Below are 19,235 nucleotides of genomic sequence, written 5' to 3'. Positions count from 1 at the left end.
TGCAGTTTAGACCAGCCTAAGGCTGAGAAGATCTGCACAGTGGTTTTTTTGGGTTTTTTTTAAAGTAAATTTATTTACTTATTTATTTATTTTTGGCTGCATTGGGTCTTTGTTCCTGCACGTGGGCTTTCTCTAGTTATGGCGAGCAGGGGCTACTCTTTTTTGCGGTGTGGGGGCTTCTCACTGCGGTGGCTTCTCTTGTTGTGGAGCACGGGCTCTAGGCGCGTGGGCTTCAGTAGTTGTGGCACACGGGCTCAGTAGTTGTGGCTCATGGGCTCTAGAGTGCAGGCTCAGTAGTTGTGGCACATGGGCTAGGTTGCTCCATGGCATGTGGGATCTTTCTGGACCAGGGCTCGAACCCGTGTCCCCTGCATTGGCAGGCGGATTCTTAACCGCTGCACCACCAGGGAAATCCCTTGGTTTTGGTTTTTTGTTGCTGTTGTTCTTTCTTTTTCTTTTTTTTTAGTTTCTTTTTATTCTTTCACATAGTGATTTTGTGAAAATACTAATAACCAATGGACCATACTCACTTTTTAAAAACATAATCCTTCTTCCCACAAAACAGAAGCAACTACAAGGACTAGGTCTGTATGAGATGACAGATGTTAACTCAGCTTACTGTGCTCATCATTTCATGATATATGTGACATCAAATCATTATGCTGCACACCCTAACTTATACAGTGCTCTATGTTCATTGTATCTCAAGAAAATTGGGAAAAAATGTATTTAACCTTACAACCCATGAAAGGTATGCAAATAAAAAGAATGACATCCTCTCCCCTCCCTCCCCAAAAGAACTAGGAACATAGACATAGAGCAAAAGGAATTCTCACAGACTGCTGCTAGGAGGATTAACTGACAACCAGCGTTGGTGAATATGATAAAATAAGGATTTCTTACTTGACTGCCTCGTAAATATTGTTGGAGGTATGTCCTGATAAGGCATCATGTAAATTTCGAATAAAATAATCTCTGTATTCTTCTGGAAGGGCCATAAATGTTCCACCCATCACAATAAATTCCACTTTATCCACACTGTGACCAAGTTGTTTTAACTGAAAGACATAAATTCATCAGCATTAGAAAGATATAGTCAACTACCCTAAGAGTGTTATTGCAAATTTCTATTTTTACTTTGCGGTGTTCTCATCAGTATAGTTTAAAAATGAGAAGCAAACATGTTAAGCAAATTCTATGGACTAAAAAAAATAGACTCCAGGGTCTGAAAAGGAAATTATTGCTCAAATAAGGAGGACGAGAATTAAAAATAATAAACAAGAAGTCTGATGTCAACTTACAGAGTTAAGTGAAAATTTAATAATACAAAGAATATAAATTAAGAGAGCAGCAAAGCAAATAACACAATATGTAATAGAATAAACAAATATTTATTGATTACATATTTTATGCCAGACTTTGTGGTCAGCACTGGGGACGAAGAAGACTATATGCAACATAATCAGGACTTGATGCAAGTGAAAGAGAACACTAGATTAGAAAGAAACGTTAAGAAAGCAGTTTTAAATTAAAAGTTTTGAATTAATTATGAAGTTTCTGGGTACAGGTAGCACCTTAAGCCTAGTTTCAGGAGTGGCGGAAGGACAATAAAGTCTGAAATATGACATCCCTTCTATTTGGGAAGAGAATGGTATAGATCTTTCAGTTTTTCAACTACAATAAGGCAAGATTCTAATTTTTAGAAACAGGTATTTAAATTTCTTGCCATATCTTAGGCCTGAGAAAAACTAGGTCAAGTAGACTACAAATTATGAACTCTAATGTACTATGTAAAGAGGATGTCCACACTTAATATAAGCAAAAAGTTACTTTGTTTTATACTTGCTTCTGAAAATGGCAAATAACTTATACATACATACATCCTTATACATATGTAAATCCTTACAGATACATAAGCATATGGGCATGCATGTGCATACACATGCAAATATATATCTGTAAGTACGTGTACATAGCTATCAACACTAAAAGAATACTTTATAACTATGGTTGTTTACCAGGAACACACAACAAAATCTTCCTGGTAGCTTTTTCAAAATATCTTGCCTGGACCCTAAACCAGACTTAATCAGAACTTCAGCGGTGAAATCTGGCATGTGTTTTGGAAAAGTTACTCAGGTGATTCTAGTGCATTTACAGTTAGGAAAAGAATCACTACTCTCTGGTAGTTTCTAAAATCTTTCAAAACCCATGCTCCTGTTTGGAAAATATAAACATTTCGAACTCTACTGAAACACTTCAAATGAGTTAAATATCATGGGGAATTCCCTGGTGGTCCAGCCAGTGGTTAGGGCTCTGTGCTTCCACCGCAAGGGGCATGGGTTCCAAAAAAAAAAAAATTATGGCTAAAAAAGAAATTGAAGCAATTGAAGCACTGGTCAGTTTAGGAACTATGTTGGCTCCCTGCAGGTGGGGTCCTCTCCTACAGCTGACAATCCTGATCCATATATGCTTGGGTGACAATGATGTGAAAATTAGAAGTGGCTGGTATCCACTCGTAATAACAGTTAAGCACAGAAGCGACTTACTGACTATGGTATGTGCTACTTTCCATTTGAGATTTTCTAGTTGTCTTACTAGATGTAACTATAAAAACTATGGACAGTTCTTGCATTGTTTGAAATTGGACAAGTTTAAAATAAAATTGTGAAAAAGAAAATCTGTATTAATGTTCAGAGTTCTTGAACAGAGCAAGGCCATCTACACAGTACTTGTTTTTAATCAGTTATATTGAGGTATAATTTTTTTTTTTGGTGGCTTTGCCATGCAGTTTGCAGGATCTAGGGATCGTGGCCTAGGGACTGAACCCAGGCCACGGCAGTGAAAGCCCGGAATCCTAACCACTAGGCCACCAGGGAACTCCCGGGGTATAATTTATATACAATAAAATCCACTAACTTTAACTGTACAATTAAATGAGTTTTGACAAATGTTTAGAGTTGTGTAACCACTGCCACCACCACCACCAGTATACAGAACAACTCCATGGCTCCCAAGAGTCCCTCATCTCCCTGTACAGTCAATTCCCCATTCACACCCCAGCAAACTAGTCACAATACTTCTCACTTGGCTTATGGAAGCTAAAATTCAATCCACCCACCTATTGTCTAAGACATATCCATATTCTGTAAATTTCATACCATAAATAACTTTCTACAAATTGAAAGAACTTTAGAGACTATAAAATCCTTACAGAAAATAAGACGGTCTTTACAGCAAGTAGTGTTTTTGACCTTGCTAGGTATTGCATAATAGTCCCCCTCCCTCAGATGGATATTAAAAACTTACAAAGGGGAGAAATATTCTTTCAGTTCTTATTTCTGGTTCAACTCAAATCAAGCAATAATACCTTCTAAGTATAAAGATCTAATGTAACAATGCTTTTTAAAACCTTACCTGTTCTATTCGGTGTCTTGTCTGTAGATAAGGGTCATACCTAGCACGGATAGCTCGCATGGAGGTTGGCTAAGAAAAAAGAAAAGTATCCTGTTATGCCCACGCTGAATTAAGAATAAAAAGTAGTTTCAAAAGCGTATTAAAAATAAAGTTCCCTTGGGCTCCTTTCTTCCTCTCTCAGTCTTGTCAGGGTTCAAAACAATGTCCTGAATAGCATTCAGCTGGTCTCCACTCAACAGCAGGCAGCTCCTTGGACCATAGTTATCTTTGTGTAAACCCTTATGGGATCCCCAGGGTCACCAAATTGTTATACTGCTCACAGACATAGCTGTGTATACACATTCAAAAGAGTTGCTTGATAAAATAACCTTTAAACCAGATCATTAAATATCAATACAACAACACTTTGTAATGGCTTAACAAAAAGCCATCATGCTATCATACAATGGAATAGTCTACGGCCATGAAACAATATACTGATATAAAACGTTCCCTAAGATACATCGTTAAATGAGAAAGGTAAGGTGCAAGGTTTTGATAGACTACCTCCTGTGTAAAAAGTTAGGATAAAGAGTATGTATTGCTTTTATATCTACATACTATCTCTGAAGGATGTATAGGAAGGGGATGATACTGATTTGTCTTCGGGGGCTGAAGCAGAAAGGGGTGGTGGCCAGGGGAGAGTGATGAGAGGGAGTCTTCACTGAAAAATTCTTTTAGTATTTTTAAAAATTTGAACTATGAAAAACAGGTAAGAAATGAAAAAACATGTATAAGAAAAAAAGTCACATGGTTTCCTGGCTGCTGGCCTCTTTGGATGAGGCCGACGGCTTCGAAAGCCTGCTCGCTGGCCTCCTGCTTTCACTCTTGCACCCGCTCTAATCCTGCCCTCACAGAACCATCAAACGATCTTTTAAAAACCGGAACTGGATTATATCATCCCCCTGCTTTAAATCTGGATGGCTTTTCACAACACCTATAACAAACTCCTTGCCCTGGCTTACAATCCCCTGCATCACCCGTCTCCCGAATCTCATTCTCCCCTCACCTGCTCTGCTCCAGATGCCCCCACTGTCATTCTGAGCCTGGCTCCATGTTCCAGCTATTCTCTCTGCTAGGAATGCTCTTTCTTGGTATTCTTGAAAGGCTCTTTCTTGTCATTCAGGGCTCAGTTTAAATGTCACCTCCTCAGACCATTCCTTCCTAGCCCCCAAGGCTGAAGTATCCACCCTGCTACGACATCTTACTTGACTTTACTTCCCTGCTTTGCATTTACTAGTACCTGATTGTTTTTTCTTGTTTGTTTCTTTACTGTCTACCCCGATTTATTAGAAAGTAAATTTCTCAAGACCTGATCTGTTTTTTCACAGCTGCAGAGGCAGGACAATGTACTGGTGAGGAGCACAGAATTCAAAGCCCGGCCCTGTTACATATTAGGGGCGTGTCTCCAGGCCAGTCATGTAAGACTTCTAGGCCCTGGTTTCCTTATCTAAAAAACTGGGATAATAATAGTGTCTACCTTCAAAATCCTGCTGTCAGGTTTAAAGTTGTAAAGCACTTAAAACAATGTTAACATATTAATAATAAGTGCTTACATAACTATTTCGCCAGTGACTAGAACGACAGACACTCAGCAAATGTTTGGTGGATGAATAACTTATGTAATCAGGAAAAAAAAAAATTTTTTAAGAAAGCTGGTACTTATAAAAGCATACTCTTAATAAAGTATGCTGTAACACTCCTCAGGACAGCCTCACATTACTTTACCTCATATCCAGTATAAGACTGGGTCGAATATTCAAAGTCTGAATCAGGTCCACCAGGGCAGTATCTGCCAATACAATAAAATGAAGATGTCAGATACAGAACTTACTTCAACAGTCTAGCTCAAGTATCTACAGGCTCCGTAAAATCCTGACTGAACCAGCTTCATTTTCGAATCCTAACAGAAGATTGTACCTTTGTAGTATCTGCAAATATATACATTTTCTACTAACAAGTAAAAAGATAAACATATAAAGGAACATTATTACAGTCATTTTCAGAGTATTGCAGTCACTATTATGTTAGAAGTTTAAGCTTTTAGGGGCAAATAACCAGGCCTAAGTTTTCCTAAGTTTGGATTGATACTCACAGTGCTCTCTTGGTAACTACACTTAAGAAAATCTTTCTCCTGATTAATAACCTTCCTGTCTAGAGTCATGAATATTCTTCTAATTTTTCTAATTATCTAAATTTAGTAAGTTTAAAGATTATTAGTAAAGATAAGTTTTTACATTGATACTTTTCTGATCCAAATTCATTATAAACTTCTGACATTTGGAATTTAGGCAGCTCATATTTCCATGTATCGTTTATCAAGTTAACAGAATATCTACTGTTTTGAGTTCTGTAACCTATGAATTTTTTTTACTGTGTATTGCAACAAATTAAAATCTTTATATGCTTCATTTTTAAAGCATTGAGACATCCTACTAGTAGGTGCTTGTTTCAAAGAACTAACTTATGAATCTATTAAGTCAAAGTTTTAAATGTTTCCAGGGAGTTCCCTGGTTGCCTAGTGGTTAGTGATGCCGGGCTTTCACTGCTGTGGCCCGGGCTCAATCCCTGGTCGGGAAACTGAGGTCCCAAAAGCCGTGGCCAAAAAACAAATACAAACAAAAAAAAGTTTTAAATATTACCAGCATGTATTGATCAAGGCTCTAGGGGACTTACTGGTTCAATTAAAATACACACACATACACAACTTATCACAATCATACTCACACACATATGTTTCCTGTAAAACTGATGTGTGGACATCTGTGGGGTTTGCACATGACAGCCACAACAGCAATCTATAAAAGGAAGATTAATAAAAAAGCAATTATGAAATAATTCATACAGGTGGCACGGGTGCCACCCGCTGGGGCTCCGCTCTCCCTGCACGAGCCCGCGCGTCCTTCCCGACGAGGTCCCTGCGCGGCGCGGCCAGGCTCAGTGCAATTTTGACAGCAATCATCATACCAAGCTATTATGAAGTGTGATGTCAGTCTGGAGGACGGATAATATATAAGCCAGTTCTTGACACCCTATCTTACAAGGAAACATCTGAGACCATCAGTCCACTTCATTTTGCCATTGAACATGAGCCCTATAGGCATGTAATACATAATTGTTGAAGTGTAAGTAAAATGTGGAAAATATATCTTCTTCTGGCTCAAGGAATATTATTATAAAAGAGTTAAAAACTGTGGCCTTTCATTTATACAAACGGAAAATTGTATTGACTTCTCTCACGTAGTAAGGCTTCTAACGTGAGGAAAAACATGGAATGACAAGTGTGGGAAAGAGCAAGCACTAAATTACTGTCAGAAAAATAAACGGAGCAGCACAGTGGTGCTCGGTGATTTATGGGGGCAATTAGTCACCACCCCAGGTGCTGCTGAGGACAGCATGGCGGCAGACTCGCCAGGCCCGAGAGGAAGAAGAGGCTTTGCACTGCTCTCCAGACAACTTTTCAAACAAGAGAGGATATTTGAGCACATTAGGTTCCATGTCTTCCTTCTGGGTGCCCACCCTTCACATTATTCAACCAACCTAATACATAAACATATTTTTAGCACGCTATTAACTTGTTCTGTGTGTGTTAAAAAGACCAACTGCAGCTTTTTTCTCTCCCACTGTCCAAAGTTGGTGTTTCCCTATCCCGTAAAAAGCAAAACAAACAAACGGAAAAACCCTTTCCCCACTCACAAGTTGTCCCCCTGACATGTGCCTTCGGTCTGTCTCATTACTTTTGCATCTTGCTACTATGTTCTATATTTGCTCAGAGCCACTGGGTGCTAAGGAATTTGGTCTGCTGCTCCTCCAGGGAAGTTTGGTGAGCTGGTACAAGGAGGTGATAAACAAGGCCATAAAACACAGGGTAAATGAAAAAGATACATAAACCTCCTGGTATTTCTTTTTTTTTTTTTTTTTAACATCTTTGTTGGGGTGTGGTTGCTTTGCAATGGTGTGTTGGCTTCTGCTGTATGGCAAGGTGGGTCAGCTGTGCATGTGCATGTGTCCCCATGTCTCCTCCCTCTTGCGTCTCTCTCCCACCCTCCCTGTCCCGCCCCGCTGGGTGGTCGCAGAGCACTGAGCTGATCTCCCTATGCTGTGTGGCTGCTTCCCACTGGCTGTCTATTTTACGTTTGGTATTGTATATATGTCCATGCCACTCTCTCGCTTCGTCCCAGCTTACCCTTCCCCCGCCCCCGTGTCCTCCTGATATTTCTTAACATGCTCTTTAACATACTGTATGTAGTGCCTGTGTATATGTGCATAACAAAATAAGCCTGGTAAAATGTAAAAAAAAAAAAAAAATCATACAAAATTCTGGAGAGTTGTTATCGCTCAGAAAGCGGGAGAGGAATGCAATCAGAGGGTGGCACACAAGCAGGTTTCAAAAGTACTGGTAACGCTGTATTTCTTAAACTGAGCTGTGGGTACCAGGGTGATCTCTTTTCAATATTATTAATTTTCAAAATGTACATATGCATTGTATCCACTAGTTTGTATTATATTTTACAATAAATTAAGTGCAAAATAAGGAATTAATAAGTTTTAAAGTCACGGTGATTCTTACTCTCTCTTGCTCTTTCTGATTTGTTTTAATAAAATAGCCTACAAGAGAACAATTACTTACGCAATTCTGTAAAATTGTATCTAAACCTAACCTTTGTATCCCAAACTCTTCCCAGTAGATCTCAATATTTAGAATAGAGACTATTAAACTGGAGCTAGACTTCAGAGTGTGTGCAAGATATTCTCAGAGGGGTCTGTCAGAGCCCAGTGGGGTAGGAAGAGCATCTGCTTGAGAAGGACGTGATGGCAGAGTTAGATAATCAGTTACATATGGGGGCAGCTGGTCAAATAAGGGTATACACTAAGATGAATGCGAGCCAGATTTCTTACTGTCAGAGAAGAAAGTTATGATTTTTTAATTTATTTTATTGAAGTATAGTTGATTTACGATGTTGTTAATTTCTGTCTACAAAAAACTGATTCAGTTATACACATATATACATTCTTTTTCATATTCTCTTCCATATGGTTTATCACAGGATATTGAATATAGTTCCCTGTGCTATACAGGAGGACCTTGTTGTTTATCCATCCTATATAAAGGAGTTTACATCTGCTAGCCCCAAACTCCCAATCCATTCCTCCCCAACCCCGCTCCCCCATGGCAACCACAAGTCTGTTCTCTATGTCTGTGAGTCTGTTTCTGTTTTGTAGATATGTTCATTTGTATATTTTAGATTCCACATATAAGTGATATCATATGGTATTTGTGTTTCTTTTTCTGACTTACTTTACTTACCATGTTGCTGTAAATGGCGTTATTTCATTCTTTTTTATGGCTGAGTAGTATTCCATTGTATATATGTACTACATCTTCTTTATCCATTCATCTGTCAATGGACATTTAGGTTGTGTCCGTGTCTTGGCTGCTATGAACACAGGGGTGCATGTATCTTTTTGAATTATATCAATAGTTTTATCCAGATACATACCCAGGAGTGGGATTGCTGGATCATATGGCAACTCTATTTTTAGTTTTCTGAGGAACCTCCATACTGTTTGCCATAGCAGCTGCACAATTTACATTCCCACCAACAATGTAGGAGGGCTCCTTTTTCTCCACCCCCTCTCCAGCACCTGTTATTTGTAATGACTTTTTAATCATGGCCATTCTGACCGGTGTGAGGCGGTACCTCAGAGAAGAAAGTTAAAATATGCAAAGGGAGAGAACTAGAATGAACTCTGTGGGTTGGATGAAATTAAAGGTACTGTTGTGGACTCACAGTACACACACACACACACACACAAATATAGATGTAAATGTTTTATGTATGTTGGATGAAATTAAAGGTACTGTTGTGGACTCACAGTACACACACATACACACACACACACAAATATAGATGCAAATGTTTTATGTGTATGTGTGTGCACATATATATTTCCTAGTTTGGTCCACGGAGAGGGTCTGGGAGCAGCAACACCCTAACGGCATTGAGCACATCTAGCACTCAGATCTTTGTTTCTAAATATTCTTCTCCACTAAAAGAAACCAGGGCTCCTTGGAGTAACAGCTGATTCCAGGGCTGGGGTAAAGAAAGTACAAGATGAGCCTGGAACATTTTATTATGACTGAAAGCTAGAAACTGCCCAAAGAATGATGGGGACATTTAAAAAAGAAACAGAAACCAGCTTGAAAGGGCTCCTACTGGTCAAAACTGGGAAAATTTGTACATCAAAATAAAAAATGATAGAACAGATTATAACCCACCAAACAGGAAACCATTTAATCCAGTCACATAAATGAATGAGGAGACTGGAAGTCTGATAAGGAACAGGATATTTGCATAGTTTCAAAGTACTTCACCAGGCTTCCCTGGTGGCGCAGTGGTTGAGAGCCTGCCTGCCGATGCAGGGGACATGGGTTCGAGCCCTGGTCTGGGAGGGTCCCACATGCCGCGGAGCAACTGGGCCCGTGAGCCACAACTGCTGAGCCTGCACATCTGGAGCTTGTGCTCCACAACGAGAGGCCACGACAGTGAGAGGCCCGTGCACCGCGATGAAGAGTGGCCCCTGCTCGCCGCAACTGGAGAAAGCCCTCGCACAGAAACGAAGACCCAACACAGCCCCAAATAAATAAATAATAAATAAAATTTTTTAAAAAAGTACTTCACCACACAAAACTTCTTAATTACAAAGTGGAAAAGAATAACTTTACAAAGGGGACGCCTAGCAGACATCACCTTGATCAAAGACAACATCAGCGACAGGACAACAAACTATGCACCACCTGACAGGATATAAGAACACAGTATCACTTCTGTGATGTTCCTGCCAGACATGCAAACCCAAATCTAATTATGAGGACACATCTGATTAAACCAAATTGAGGGAGATGCTACAAAACAACTTGCCTGAAATCTTCAAAAGTGTTAAGGTAATGAAGTAAAGGAAAGACAGAGGGAAGTGTCCAGACTGAAAAGCCATGACAACTAAACACAGCACGTGATTCTGAACTGGGTCCTGTAGGTCATTACTGACACACCATTAGAAACTTGAATGAGGTCTGAGGACTAGATGATGATAATGTATCAGTGTTAAATTTCTGATTTTGATGGCTGTATTGTGCTGATGTAAGAAAATGGTCTTGTTTGTAGGAAGTACACACTAAAGTATTCAAAGGCATTGGCTTTGCACCTTACTCTCAAATGGCTCAGGGATAAAGTGTTCTTTGTAGTGGATTTTCAACTTTTCTGTAAGTCTGTGATTATTTTTTAATAATAAAAATGATTAAAATTGAACTTAAATCATTAGTGATCTACAGAAACTCCTAAATAAATAATTTTGCAAATCAAGGGCTTCCCTGGTGGCAAAGTGGTTGAGAGTCCGCCTGCTGATGCAGGGGACACGGGTTCGTGCCCTGGTCCGGGAAGATCCCACATGCCACGGAGCAGCTGGACCTGTGAGCCATGGCCGCTGAGCCTGCGCGTCCGGAGCCTGTGCTCCACAACGTACAAAAAAAAAAAAAAAAAAAAAAAAAATGCAAATCTGAATTAAAAACTTAGATTTTCAAACAAATGTTTGTATTTAAAATGAGACACAAGTGGTATACGTATACCACTGATGAGGTCAATCTAATTTCCCAATCTTTTATTGAGGGCCTACAATATAGGCCAGGTTCTGAGCTACACAGAGCAGGTGGGCCCTAAGACTACAAAAATATTAATGCACTGCCTCTGTCCCCTGAAATCATACAAGCTAGCAGGGGAGGAGGACACAGAGAAATAGGCTATTTCAAAACCACATGGTAAGAAGCATGTGGTAAAAGAAAATACTAGGGATGCCCAAAGAAGGGGATTAATTAGCCCCGACCAGGGGCGTCAGGGAAGCCTTCCTAAGGGGTTGACAGCCATGCTGAGTAAGAGTTAACTGAGCTAAGAAGGCAGAGGGACGTGGGGACCAGGGAAGCAATGTGCAGGAGTTTTCAAGCATTTTTGAAGTGGCTGAACTCTCCCTTCAAGTAATGTTTTACTTAGAACATCAACTTACAGAAGAGAGAAAAGCAACAGCCCTGGGTGAAGTAGAGATGGGGCCTGCTCCCACGGCTTCCCTATTATTCCCCACAGTAGCTCCTAAAACACTTATACGGATCCTGTCGTTTTGTCGAATACAGCTTAAAGATTACTGATAAGGTAGAAAAAGCTATGATTTTGGAGTCAGCCAGAGAGATGAAACTTTGAATCTTTTATCTACCTCTTACTGTGTATTTTCCTGTTTTGTAAAATGAAGACAATACTACCTACCCTCAAAACAGTTTTGAGGATTAAATTAGAAAACACACCAGTGCAGTGGCTGGTATGTAACAGGTGGGCAACATATGGTCACTACTGTTGCAATGAGTAATGATACTACTCTGAATAATAAAAATCATGATTTTCAAAGCAAAAAACCCAACAAAACGAACAAAAACTCAAATACAAACAGACTCAAAATGGATCATAGACTTAAGTATACTAAAAAGGTATGCCACAGACTGGGAGAAAATATTTACAAAACACATGTCTGATAAAAGACACATATCTTAACTATTAAAAAAAAATCCTTAAAACTTCACAATAAAAAACCCAAACAACCCAATTAGGAATAGGGCAAAAGATCTGAAGAGACACTTCACCAAAGAGGATGCACTGAAAGCAAAATAAGTATATGAGAAGATACTCAACATCGTATGTCATTCAGGAATTGCAAATTAAAGCAATGAGATATCACTACATACCTAACAGAATGGGCAAAATCCAGAGCACTGACAACACCAAATGCTGATGAGCTTGTGGAGCAATAGGAACTCTCATTTACTGTTGATGGAATGCAAAACAGTGCAGCCACTTTGGAAGACAGTTTGGCAATTTCTAACAAAGCTAAACGTAGTCTGACCATATGATCCAGCAATCATGCTCCTAGGTATTTATTTACCCAAATGAGTTTGAAAACTTTTGTGTATGCAAAAACCTTCAAACAAATGTTTATCGCAGCTTTGTCCATTATAATTGCCAAAAATTGGAAGCAACCAAGATGTCCTTCAATAGGTGTGTGGATAAACAAATTGTGGCACACTCAGACAATGGAATATTATTCAGTGCTAAAAAGAAATGAGCTATCAAGCCACTAATAGGACATGGCATAACCTTAAATGCCCACTGCAAAGTAACAGAAGCCAATATGAAAAGGCTACAAAACATACTGATTCCAACTATATACCATTCTAGGAAAGGCAAAACAACAGAAACAGTAAATAGATCAGTAGTTGTGAGAGGTATGAAACAGAGGAAATGATGAGGGGAGTTTTAGGACAGTGAAACTATTCCATATGATACTGTAACGATGGATACGTGAAATTATGCATTTGGTAAAACCGACAGACTGTACAACACCGTGAGTGACCCCAATGTAAACTACCCGCTTTGGTTAATAAGAAGATAGCAATATTGGTTCATCAATTATAACAAATGTGTCAAACCAATGCAAGGTATTAATAATAGGGCAACCGGGGGAAGGGGGAGAGGAAGTATATGGGAACTCTCTGTGTTTTCTGCTCAATTTTTCTGTAAGCCTAAAGCTGCTCTATAAAAAAATATAAAGTACTACAGTAACAGCAGAAGTAAAAGCATGGAGGTTAGTGGGCATATATCTGGAGAAAACTATAATTCAAAGAGATACATGCACTCCAATGTTCACTGCAGCACTATTTACAATAGCCAAGACATGGAAACGACCTAAATGTCCATCAACAGATGAATGGATAAAGAAGATGTGGTACATATAAACAGCAGAATATTAGCCATAAAAAATAATGAAATGCCATTTGTAGCAACATGGATGGACCTGGAGATTATAACACTAAGTCAGTCAGAAAGAGACAGATAAATATATGATATTGCATATATGTGAAATCTAAAATATGACGCAAATGAACTTATCTACAAAACAGAAGCAGACTCACAGACACAGAGAACAGACTTGTGGTTGCCAAGAGGGAGACATGGTGGGGGAAGGATGGATTGGGATTTTGGGATTAGTAGATGCAATTATATATAGAATGGATAAACAGCAAGGTCTTACTGTATAGCACAGGGAACTATATTCAATATCCTGTGATAAACCATAATGGAAAAGATTATGAAAAATGTATATATGTGTATAACTTAATCATACATTTGCCATACAGTAGAAATTAACACAACACCGTAAATCAACTATACTTCAGTAAAATAAATTTTTTAAAAAGCACAGAGGTTAGGATGCATAGCAGCTAGGGAATGACAATCAGCTGTGTTCCTTTGATATTTTTAATAGTCACTCTGGTGATACTGCAGAAAATGGATTTGGTGCAGGTAAGACAAAGTAGGCCCATTAGGAAATGAGTAAAACAATCTAAACAAGAAATAATAAAGGCCAAAACATTCCTCCCAGTGGTGGTAGGAACGGACAATGCATTTCGCATCTTTTAGAAACTGAGTGGACGGGGGCACCATTAGCTAAGGCGGACAAGGAAGATGGGTGAGCAAGTCTGAGGTTTTGGTTATGCTATACTTAAGGGTATACTTACAGGCAATCAAAGGAGAAATGTCTAACAGGCAATTTGACATGGATATGAAGCTTGGGGAGAAGTCGGAGCTACGAGTCAGCATATGGCAAAACTTAAAAACATCAATGGATGAGATCACCAAAGAAAGCATGCATGGCACTAAAAGCAGTTGGCCCAGGACCACAGAAAAATCAATTTTTAGATGGAAGCAGAACAAGAGTAGCTGTCAAAGAAAGAAATGATCCAAGGTAGGAGGAAGACAGAGAGAATGGAATTATGAAAGCCAAGTGCATTTGTCAGGTTGAAACATTGCTAAACCTTTGTCTCCACGGTGGCAAGCCCACACACAATGCTGAAAACTGAAAATCCAAGACTTACCCATAAAGCACGTTATTTAGGGATATGGAAGTAAATGCCAAGAAATCAGCTAAGACCTAAAAGTGGTTGCCCTGGGGGAACAGTCGGGGGAGAATGGGAGGTGAGGGATTTGGACCTCTTCATTTTTCTGAAAGAGTCTTTTATACTAGGTACAAACAAACAAACCCCAAACACTTAAGTTCAAAGGAGAAGAGACTAGGATAGGTGGTACACTGTGTGTGAAAGGTCTGGGGTTTAATTAGTCACAAATATATGATCCAGGAGATATGGCTACCCAGCAAGTCATTATAATCTGCATTTACTAGAAGTACAATATCCCCATCCAAACAACAGACTGAGCTTCTTAGATCACACCAGGAACACAGCATTCGCTTGGGTACCATGTTTTACGAGGGGCTAAATACTATCAATTCTTCCCTCATGTCTTTCACACTCATCCTTTTTATCGTGGAGGCCCTACCTTGATTCAGGCTCTTAACACTTCACACCTAGGTCAAATCAAGAGTATCCCAACTGGTCCTTTTGGCTCCAAGCTACCCTACAACTTGTATGCAAATTAATTTTCTGAAAATCTATCTGGTTCCCATCACTCCCCTTCTCAAAAATCTTTCAGTTTCCTATTATCTGGCTATTTTGCAGGACACTTAAGATCTTTTACAAGTGGATCTCACGCTAACTCTTCACCCCAATGTCCTGCTGCTTTCCAAAATGAATTGTCAGCCCCAGTGAGTCTGGTACACTCGTGGTTCCCTGCACACACACCTCTTACATCATCTCTACCTCTGTGCCCTAGTTCCTGGGTCCTTGCTCCCATTACTCTTTGAACCTGCTCTTCTCTGCTTGTATGGGTGCCATTTATATGTTAGTCAAGCTCCACGCTTCCTCTTGGGCTTTCCCTAGTCCCTTTTACTGCAGGGACATCTCTGTCCTCTGGACTCCCATATCACTCCCTATGGTGTCAACTGTCTCACAATTACCATATATATTAACAAAACGACTTTGCACTATCAATTTAACTTTTCAAAATACCTTTTATAAGTATCAATCTTATAAGCCACAAGCTTAAGATGGCCAACAATATTGGTCATCTTATGAGAGTCACCAAGCACCTAGCTATACTTAAGACACCAAAACCCAAAACATTATCTACTCCTCTAAGAACAGTGACCTTTTCCCCTCTGTGCCCTCCTAGCATTCTGCACGTGTCTCCACTCCAGCACACACCATAGCATATGGATTTTATTAGTCCAAATCCCCCACTTCCACCTCATTACCTGGGTGTTACATGGAGGCAGGGATCTGTGGTGGAACAGATACACAATCAATCTTTGATGAACTGAATCACTCACCCCACTGGCAGTTCTGATGGGTTTTGCCTTTAACTTGGGGACCAAGACCTTTCGATACTGAGGTGGGACTGCAGCAATGATATCCACCAGGCGGGGCTGTGCTGAAAGGCCATATTTGGCAGCTGTCCTGGTTTTCACCCTGAAAGTAAAGCATCTAGCATTATCAAGATCACAGTATTTCAAGGACAAGCTAACAAAAGGATAACCTATAAATAACATCATCAACTCCTTTCACCAGATGACAACAGTGGTTTTAACATTTGTAATTATCAGGGAACTAGAACAAAATTCATGACTTCCTTTTCTCCAGAGTACCAGAAAGAAAACCAGATGACTACAGGGCGGGGGCCCAGGACAGTGATACAATGTAGGTCTCGTTCAAAGTAGTGCTCCAGCTTCGAAGGATTCTACCCTTTTCTCAGCTTCCACACTACTACATTTGGGATCAGATTAATTCTGTTGTGGGGGATTGTTCAGTACATTGTAGGAGGTTTAGCAGCATCCTTGGCCTCTACCCACTGGCACCTCTTCTTCCCGTTGTAACAACCAAAAATGTCTCCAGACATTGCCAAATGACTTGGGGGTGGGGATGGTCATGCCTGGTTGCAAAGCACTGCCTCAGGCCAACAAAACAAAACAAAACAATTTAAAGCAAAGCTATGCAGAACCAAATAGGAAATAAAGTAGATATATTTTTAAAGCTTTAAAAGTTTTAAAACTTTTTCTAATTCAAAATATTACATAAAGAACAGAACAATAAAACATATAAATATACTCTAACAATTATAAAACAATCACTCTTGTAACCACATTCCGAGAATATGATCAGCACTTCAGAAGACCCGTTTGCCCCTTCCTGACCATAACCCTATCCCTAACCCCCAGAAGTAACCTTTATTCCAACTAATAATTCCTCGCTTTCCTCTATAATTTAGCAATTTTTCTTTTCTTCGTGGCTGCTAACCAAATCCTAATAGTCACTTTATCTTCTCACTTTAATCCATCTAGAAATATTATGGGGTGTTCAAATCATTTCAACAAATGGTTACTGAGTACCTGATAGGTACAAGAGACTACCTAAGTACTTGGTACGTCAGGAGGTTGTAAGGCATAGCTGTTTCGTGCTCTATGTTCGCATGTTTGCAGACAGGCATGCACAAAAATAAATCTACAAGTAATAAAAACATATGTATCAATAATAAAACACACACACAACAATGAATGATTCCAGAGCTCAAGAGAGGAACTCAGTGTGTGCTGGGGAGATATTCAAAGAAAACGGGCACATTAAAAAGACAGGCTTCAGACAGGCAATAAAGACACAGAGATGACACCGAGAGCAGACAGGCTGGCTTATGTGAAGATGCAAAAACAGGATAGTACAGATTTTAAGAAATATGAGTAGACCAACTTAACAGAAAGCAGAAGGTTTCCAATATGAAGATACAGAAGTTTAAAAAGTTGGAAAAGTAAGTTGAAGCCACACCGAGAGGCCTTACATAATGGGCCGAGGAATCTGCGTTTAATTCCACAAGCACTGGGAATGTGCTGAAAGTTCCCGCACAGGGACATGACGAAGGAAAATTAATCCAGCAAGACAGTAAAAAGAACTGAAAGCATAAACTACTGCAGGAGTCTAGACTTAAGTTTAAAAAGGAATGGAAGAGGAAGTTGGTGGTGAACATTAAAAAGTTATAATGAAGAAACAGTAGGCAAAATTTTGACTCTAAGTGGACCTAAGGGAAAAGATTCAAAGATGACACTAGAGTTTCAAACCTGGGTGAAGGTTAAAACAATTAGGCAAAGAGGACATCTTGAGTAGGGGCTGGTTTTAAAGAAGGTGCTAGCTTTAGCTTTAGATGTGCTAAATTAAAGAGAATGACAAAAATATACAAGAAGTAGAAATGTTCATGAGAAACAAAAGATTTGTATAATTAGGGGTATAGCCAACAAAGATGAGGAAAAAAACCCCACTGCTAAACACACGGTAGAAAAACCAATAAAATATAATGTCTTCATGGTATAAAAGAATAGTTATTAATTTATTCCTTAGCAAATGTTTATCAAGCACAATGTTCCAAGGAAGGGGTATAACATCGTAGTATCTCAAGTAACAGAAGACAGGGTCCAAAATAAGGTCATGTGAGTAATGACTAGACCATTGATGACCTGGGGATGGGGGGAGAACCCTTTCACCACAGCAGATCTGTATTACAAATATATAGTAAATAAGCAGATGCAGAGAGGAAAAACCACTCTTATTTGAGGATGTAGCCAAGTCAAAGCTGAACATGGTTGTGGAGAGGAAGTGGATGAACGTGTCCAGGAGGTTCTGAAGTAGGGAAAGGCTGGATTTGATCAAAGGCCCCAAAGAGAGGGCTTCCCTGGAAGAGAGCTAACACCTCTCTGAGACGACCGGGAAGAGAGGAAGGATGTGAAAAGAGATGGCACAGAAGGACAGCACCTGGGCTCTGGAGATGGATGACCTGATTCTAAATCCCAGCTCTGCCAATCACCAGTTATTTACTCCCGAACAAATTATTTAACCTTTCTCTAAGAGGACCCATCTGTCAAATGAGGTAAATACCTACCTCAGATAGTGTTTGAGAGGATCAGCTGAGCTAACACATATAACGTACTACTAACAGCGACCGGAATACCGTAAGCGCCCAAGGAATGTTAGAGACTATTAGTATTATAAGGCTATAAGGCAATTTTGCCATAAATAATCTATAGGGCAGGGAAGAAAGCTAAATTCTCAACTAAAACGTGAAACATGAGATAGAACCAGTAGTGTCTGATAATTTCATAAGAGATCTACTACCCAAGAACAAGATTACCTTCGTTTTTATAGATCCACTTACTTATTTAGATCGATGTCTTTCCCCTGTTCGTGGGCTTCAATTAGTTGTTTAATAACATCTCCTATGGTCAGCATCATCAGCTCAGCAGGGCTGAGATCTCCTGAAAAGATAATATTTGACACTAAAAAAATCATATTATTCAGTAAAGGTTTTTGTATTTATTAGGAGTTTGTCTTCCAAAATCATTCCAATCATGTCAAAATGATAGCTCAAGTACACAAGACACTACTGTTCACAATTTGATCATATATTTTATATCTTTAATTTTAAAACCAACCTGGCTTCACCTATATATGGGAAGAGTTCACTTTAGAAGCATATACACCTCAAGAATGGTAGATGCAGGAAAGAGTAGAGACAAACATGAGGAAAAAGAACCTAATCACACAGGAAAGGACCATAGTTAAAGTAGCTTCCCTTTATCTCCAGATTGATAATTACATTTAGATGCATTATTTCATCTGATTCTCAGAACACAGTGAGGTAGACGGAACAAGAATATTTGGCTGTCCCATAAAAATGCTACCAAGGGGTGAAGTTGAAACTCAAACCCAGGTATCCGCAGAAATAATGTTAATACTATTTTGAAATACA

General features: G+C 39.3%; 1 protein-coding gene across 2 annotated transcripts in view; it reads right to left on the bottom strand.

Moving 5' to 3' along the window:
- The window catches only part of ELP3 (elongator acetyltransferase complex subunit 3), a 99,616-nt gene that overhangs the window by 75,062 nt on the left and 5,319 nt on the right, over positions 1–19,235 (bottom strand). For both annotated transcript variants that reach the window (XM_024767753.1, XM_024767752.1), the window contains exons 2-7: positions 18,642–18,741; positions 15,778–15,916; positions 6,184–6,254; positions 5,185–5,248; positions 3,418–3,486; positions 904–1,058 (exon numbers count right to left, since the gene is read on the bottom strand). In XM_024767753.1, coding sequence (XP_024623521.1) covers positions 904–1,058; positions 3,418–3,486; positions 5,185–5,248; positions 6,184–6,254; positions 15,778–15,916; positions 18,642–18,741 — 598 coding nt within the window. The remainder of the gene's footprint in view (positions 1–903; positions 1,059–3,417; positions 3,487–5,184; positions 5,249–6,183; positions 6,255–15,777; positions 15,917–18,641; positions 18,742–19,235) is intronic.

Source organism: Neophocaena asiaeorientalis, unplaced genomic scaffold (genome assembly GCF_003031525.2).
Source record: "Neophocaena asiaeorientalis asiaeorientalis breed wild unplaced genomic scaffold, Neophocaena_asiaeorientalis_V1.1 scaffold523, whole genome shotgun sequence".
Lineage (NCBI taxonomy): Eukaryota > Metazoa > Chordata > Mammalia > Artiodactyla > Phocoenidae > Neophocaena > Neophocaena asiaeorientalis.
This window is presented reverse-complemented; position numbering and strand designations above follow the sequence as displayed.